Here is a 7,342-nt window from a genome sequence, read left to right as displayed (position 1 = left end):
GGAGAACAAGTCTTCTGAGGAGCGGCTGAGGGAACTGGGGTTGTTTAGCCTGGAGAAAAGGAGGCTGAGGGGAGACCTCATCGCTCTCTACAACTACCTGAAAGGAGGCTGTAGCGAGGTGGGTGTCGGTCTCTTCTCCCAAGTAACAAGAGATAGGACGAGAGGAAATGGCCTCAAGTTGTGCCAGGGGAGGTTTAGATTGGACGTGAGGAAAAATGTCTTTACTGAAAGAGTGGTTAAACATTGGAAGCGGGTGCCCAGGGAAGTGGTTGAGTCACCATCCCTGGAAGTATTTAAAAGACGGGTAGATGAGGCGCTTAGGGACATGGTTTAGTGGGCATGGTGGTGTTGGGTTGACGGGTGGACTCGATGATCTTGGAGGTCTCTTCCAACCTTAATGATTCTATGATTCTATGATTCTATGACTACTCAGGTGATGTCCTGGTAAAACATCTTCATACTCATATCAGCACACGTCAGAGTGTATGTCAGTATGTAAACTGCTCTTAAAAATATCTCTCTTTGTGTATAGGAGATATAGGTAAGATTGTATTTTACTGAAAGGAAATGCATAAAATAATCTCTAAAAGTTCTTTTCAGCCATATATTTATATGATTGGATTTTCTGGTTTTTGCAAGGACTTTCCTTAGATATCTGTCCCATTCTAATTTAATTTTTCAATAAAGACATTTTAAAGTAACACTTTAGGTCAGTATCTGTAAGGTAATAAATGTTTAATTTAATTCTTTGGACAGTCAAGTGGATTTTCTATGCCCTGTTTAACTCTATCTTGTTTACTTTTGACCCAATTTAATTAACAAAACATTTCTTTCAAATCTAGCATATAGAATAAGCTTTCTCTTACATATTAAAAATAATGTCACTATGCACTGCTGTCAGATTTATGGTCCAGTGCCACCCTAGCTGACGTAGAATAATTTAGTACGCAGAAGAATCTAAATAGGAAACCAAAGGAATTCATATAAATTATAATTAACATAATGGTTGGAATGTAATTATACTACCATACAATAATTTATTTTGTGTTTATGTACCGTGTCCAATTTGCTAGTGTTAACCCCTAACCTGCACATTATGACTTGGCATTATGCATTTGTAATAACAGCTGTTCATTTTATTTTTGTAATTACCTGAATATGAGATTTAGGGTAATTATTTGTGCAACTATATTAATAACATAGAGTTTCAAAACATTGCTAAAGAAAAAAATATATCAATTTACAAACATTTCCTATTTTAAATGTATCTGTTTTCAGATTTATTTTAATTAACTATAACCTGCTGTTTGAAAAAACAGTGGAAACAAACTGAAATTAGAAGTAAACAGGAATTCCAGCAGAGCTATTTCATGCAAAGAATACTAGAAATATGGAATAAATTGCCAAGAGCACTAATGTGATCGGTATAAATGGATTGATGGAGGAGAAGGGAGAAATTAAAGCTGCACTGACAATACAGAAGGGTGAGAAAGAAATAAATTTAGAGAGCTTGCATGCTTGGGTCAAACAACCTGATTTACTTAAGTAATTCCTTATTAATGTGTTTCCCTCACCAGTCCTATCTGTCGATCCACAGTTTTACCATCAAAATCATTTGTTAACATAACAAAAGCTCAGATAGGGTCAAATTCAAGGTCCAAAAGTTCAAGCTAGGGAAGAGATCTTTCATTCTGGAGGCAGAAGATACAGTAGCTGTTGGGTGATTGGTGATTTGTTTACTATATATGCTGACCTAGCATTCTCAGTGGCACGCTTGGAGCTTTAGAAAAGGAAATAATTCAGTTGCACAGTACAACAAGGCTGCTACAGGTCATGGCCATTAGTTTCCTACTAAGTTTTTTATTTGACACACCCTCATAGAGGAAAATCTTTTTGCTGACGGTGGCAAAAAATAACATTTCACCCACCACATTTCTTTAATTTAGAGACCTTGCTTTTCAGAGAGAGTGGGCTAATAATTAAGAAAAAAAAAAAAGTTACCTAGGTAATTTTAAAAATATTTGAGGCTTGGCTGGGATCTCATGATATCATTTACATATCTGCAGTAATTAAATATTGCTCTTAGAAGATGTTTCATACACTAATTGGCAAATGCATCAACTGAGTAACACTGGAATGGATTATAGCATCTCCTTCATTTCTTCTATATAGAAGAGAAAAAAACTATGTGTTGGAGAAAGGATAGAAAAAGCTGCAAGACTGTTTTCAAAGCAATCTTGTGATGGGATGCTGGAGGACTGAAAGGTTATCAGAAGGTTGAAAAAGTTGTGTGAAGATACATATTTTGAAAGGTTATTTGCATTTTAATGGATGCACATGAGAGATCCATTCAAGTAACTGCTTTTCCTGATATATTCAGTTTTTACAATGAAACACAACTCAAAAGATATATGTGTGTGTATATATATCATCATAGCTGGTTTTTGAAGACTACAGGAGCTGGACTGATTTGAAACATTTCTTTAACCAAAAAAATCCTCACTGGCCAAATGGGAACTCATTTTGTTCTATGTTTTTTATTCACAGAAACCAATTTGGATAACCTTTCTTTTTTTTTTTTTTTTGTTTGCAGCTAAGAAAATTTTATAAAAGCAGCTTTCTAAACTTTTAGTGAAAAGTAACCTACTAGCATTTTTCTGAGTTCCGACTACAGACCAGAGTGAGCCACATCTCTGTTCTTTTGACGTTTGGCTAAAAGAATAAGCATTTTTTTTCATGTGGCAAAGAGAAACCAACAGTAGAACCTTACAGGAAAAAGTCCTATTTTATCACCTTTATGTAAAACATCTGCAGGGGTTTTGGAATCCTAAGGTCCGCTTAAGCCGATGAGAGTTAGTTATGTGTTAGCATCTGGTTTAACATTGCCTGTGTGAGGAAAGTGCTTACTGATTAGCTGTAACTCTCCATAAATATAAAAATATTTTAAAATAAATAAATATATATATACACACTAAGTTGTGGGGTTTTTGTCTGGTGTTTTTTTTTTTTTTTTAAAGTAATTTTAAAGATACAGGTCAAAGTTATGGTACAGGCAAAATTTTGGATGCAGAATTTCTTGGTTTACAAACCTGGGCTCACTCCTCCAGGCTACACACTAACTCTTGCCATGACTTAATGAGTCATTCTTGCATGAAGTTGGTAGTTTAGTCAAAATAGATTAGGCCTTTACTTTATTAGATGTTTTGTCTCATAGGAAAATTTCATTGCTTTATAACTCACAGTAGATGATTGTAATACAAGTTGAGTGACATATATGCCTGTGTGACTTTTAAATTGTTTGAAAAGATGAGATATTGATAGATAGCTATTAAAAGTCACTGTAAACAGCTTAGATTGTCAAACTAGGGAACTGTTTATTGAAAAGAGTAGAGCAAATATTCCCTAATGATTGTACTACATCAAGAAAAATTATTTGGAACCAGTATGAGACTGCAGCAATGCTTTCCATCTTGGGATTTCATTGCAAGGCTCACTTTTTTCAGCGCATTGTCACAAACCCTTAACTCCCGGAATCAAAAGCTTGTATGAGAACCTACCTGTCATATTGGCAGAATAATGCTAGGAAGTGCAAATTAAATGTGCTATTAAAACTGAAGAACTAGAAGACAAGGGAAAAACATGTAAAATTTTCTGTAAATGTCATGATTGTTAAACCAGACTATGAGTTTTTAAAACATGAATCATACTTTTTTGAATGCCAGTGGCTGCCAATATACAGAATTATGTTTCAGTCCACACTTTCATATTCCAGGTTTGCCAGTGAAACCAAAATATATCTGTGTTTCTAACAAAAGGCTTCCCATTACCCATTACTTATTTTCTCAGTTTGGTTTTAATTAAGATGATCTTCCATATAGCCAGAATTTTAGATTTTTCCACGACACAGCGCTGACTGTCAATTTGCTTCCTCTTCTTCCATGATTAGTCAAATCTAAATTTGAATAAGTGCACAAGCAGAAAAATAGTGTTGAAGGAATAGCATTAAGTTTGCTAACTTGACCACTCAATAGTTAGGAAATTCAGAAATATTTGTGCTTCTGCATTTCTAATTTATCTCTTGTCTATAATGCAGTCTTCAATTATGTGATTGTACTGTGGGGTTTTTTTTCCATTAATATTTGCTTCATCCATCACACTAGAGGGACCTCCTCAGACTGAGGCTTTATAGTTAAGGAAGCTATTGCGGTTTAGAAACATGAAGTGGATGTACCATATGAGCTCAGAAAAGAAAGACAAAAGAAAAAAATGCATTTTTTTCAATGAAGCCTGTGATTCTAAAGGTCATCTCATGAAAAGTGTTGTAGATATGTGTTGTAGAAATAATGAGCAGAGTTGGGAGGTAGAATTTCACAGCAAAAGCTATTATGATAATTTAAAAATTATTCAATAAATCATAGCAAATTCTTTCAATCGGGAAAAAATAGTCACAGCCAGAACTAGAGTTTCGAAATTTTCAAAAGAACATTTCTTTGCAGATAGTAGGAGAGTTAAGCCACTTTTTTAATCTTCCACTGTCCAAATTATGTGACAAGAGGGTCTTCTGATAGGTAATCCCTCTGACATTGTTTTCTTCTGAAAATAAAACTCAAAACTTAATTGATCAGGAGTGTGATACCAGATGCGAAGACTAGGGTCAAAAACGTTTGGAGGAAGATCCTGGTCTGTGAGCTTCTGCTTATACTGTTTATATGAAGTAGAACACGGTTTACAGGAGGGATTTCAAATGCCTTTCACACCATCTGCTCCTAAATAATCCATGGTCTTTTAAGGATTTTGTAAATTTGCTTTTAGCTTTGCCAAATTACCCATATTACAAAACCCCCCCATCTTTCTTCCAATTTGTGGGTGACTTGCTTCCAGGATAACAGAAGGCTCATCCACACCCATTCATCCCTCCTCAAGTTTGTAACTGCAAATTGTCTGCAACTCCAGATTTGCTCTGAAGTGTAAGATCTACAGCATTTCAAAGTACAGACATGTTTTTTTTGTAAGCGATACTATGCATTTTTTCCTATTCTCTATCAGCATGCCCATGACTGATATAAGTAAATACTGGCCCAAGACAGTAAAAAAGAACTTTGAGTTCCATGTTTCGTATTAAATGTCAAGTGTGCTTTGAGACAGAAACAACATCAAACAGGTGGCAGAAAAGGGAGAATCTAAATGTGTGTACAGATCACAAGGGATGTGGTATATTTTCCACCTAATCTATTTAGTTTCGCATATATCCCCCAATGCCAGGGTATCTAAGCACAGCATGATCCATAGGTTTGCACATTGCTCAAGATGTATGGTCAGATCTCAGAAAACAGCAAATACTATCAATAAAACATGAAGCAAAGTTAATTACAGGCTTCCGTTCAGAGTCACCCTGCCGCTCATGGCCCATTATAATGAATCATTCCTAACATGTAGGAGAGATTGACAGAGATTTTATAAACTTTCCATTCTCCAAGTTTTCCCTGTGTAATAAGTGCCTGTTGTACACTAGGAAAGTGATTAAGTATCAATTTCATATAGAATAAGGAATAAATGCTTAAAAGACTAATGAGACACTATTTTTACTGCTTAGAGTACTGTGACTAACCAATGAGTCAGATGAATGCCTCTGTCATTTTAATTAGTCATTGGATGAGACTCTTTTTTTTCCTTAAACTCTAATTTTTTTTAAGTAACTTCAAACTTTTCAGGAATGCACTTTTTGAGACCTGAGAACAACAACTTCTTTTTCAAAGTTCCTGTTGGAATAAACTTGTATTGCGTGTTTGTCTGAACTTGTGGGAGTCTGAAAGTGAAGTAATTTTACCTTGCTAATTCCTTTTAGGTCTGTGTTTATATGTCACTGTCACATCTAGGATGCACATGTTTACAAGCCTGTTATCTATTTCTGCTATTTAGTGTCTTACAGACCTAAATATATGAAAACTTTTTCCTCTACTGCAGTCTTTCTTTGGTCAAGTGTAGTGGAAAACATCCGCTTTTGCTACTTATCTTTCTTTCCATTTCCATAACTCATTGATTCAATTAGAAAGAATGTTAACTCATTTTTTAGCACACATTCTTCATTCTTGCATATTGTCTTAATCTGGCACGTTAAATGCATGAGTGTATGTGCATCTTCTGATGGGTTTGATAACCTCACTTAATGAGTTTTCTAACAATTCACTACTATATTGAGACCAGGATGGTGAATGTCTGTTCAAACTGTTACTGTTTGCACAAGGTTCTATAGGTAGGCCAGTGCCTTGGGAAAATTATCGCTTGTTTCTTTGCTTTCTTTTGTTCCTATTATAATTTTGGTTTCACTTCACCAAAATGCTTTAGCACTTTCTGAAACTAATGAAAAGTGTGTTGTTTTGCCTGTGTTAAACTATGTTAGTGAAATCAACTGTTACAATTTCAAGCACTTGAACAATTGTGTCAAGTGGTATTCGCTTATTGTCCATAATACTAGTGCTCATACATATTTTATTTAATATGCCTCAGTGAATTTAACATCTTCTTGCATCTTTACCATTTGTATTTCTTAAATGCACTTTTTTTTTTTAAGTAAAAAGGATAAATTTCAGAAATGTAGTTGATATAGTACGGGTAACACCGCCAGTCAAATTTACTGTGAACCTAGCCAGTGCTGCAGCTCTGGCTTTTTCTGGACTGAACTGGTGAGCGTGGACTTAGAAGTGTAATTCAGCATCCTCCTGATGTAGGTATACACAGAGAGAAATGAAGGGTCTTCTCCCCACTGTCAGTCCTCCGTTACCCACTGGCTACCTAATCAGTGTTGCTAAACAAGGGGAAGTAGGCCACTGCCTGTAAAATCATATAACTCAGTAATCAGTAGGGTATTATGTTCCTTTTTGTGTTTTATTGATGTACATAGGAGTCTGTTGCAGCTGCTAGCTCAAAACCTGGTATTCTAGCTAAAACGGTGCCTTTGGTTTTGGTATTTCTGAGTAAATCTTCATTTAAAAAGGCTATCGATCATTAAAATGGCAGTTAAGTTCCCTCTACATGCTGTGGTGCTCTTGGAGATTTCATCTCTCCATACGACTTTGCATTGTCCATTGCTTTGAGTTATAACTCAGTGGCATAAGTTCTTTCCTCTAAGTTAAGAGCAGAAGTGAAGATTTGGGAATAACATAATGACACAACTGAGATTTCTCTCAGAAGTGCCTCTACGCCAGTAACTGACATAAAACAATATAGACTTTTAGAATAATTTAGAGAAATACATCTAATCAAATGACTGTCTTCAACTTCTGATGTGACATTAACACAATTTGGTTTCTCTGAAGAGAAAATAAGAGAGTCATATTCTCTT

General features: G+C 35.3%; 1 protein-coding gene across 1 annotated transcript in view; it reads right to left on the bottom strand.

The window, feature by feature from the left end:
• The window catches only part of LOC103913639 (BTB/POZ domain-containing protein 6-B-like), a 7,927-nt gene extending 4,363 nt beyond the window's left edge, over window positions 1–3,564 (bottom strand). Inside the window, 1 exon segment of the mRNA XM_009320163.1 lies at window positions 3,558–3,564. Within this exon segment, the coding sequence (XP_009318438.1) occupies window positions 3,558–3,564 (7 nt within the window).
• Window positions 3,565–7,342: the final 3,778 nt, after the last annotated feature.

The sequence above is a fragment of the Pygoscelis adeliae genome, unplaced genomic scaffold (genome assembly GCF_000699105.1).
Source record: "Pygoscelis adeliae isolate BGI_AS28 unplaced genomic scaffold, ASM69910v1 Scaffold41, whole genome shotgun sequence".
In the NCBI taxonomy this organism is placed as follows: Eukaryota; Metazoa; Chordata; class Aves; order Sphenisciformes; family Spheniscidae; genus Pygoscelis; species Pygoscelis adeliae.
This window is presented reverse-complemented; position numbering and strand designations above follow the sequence as displayed.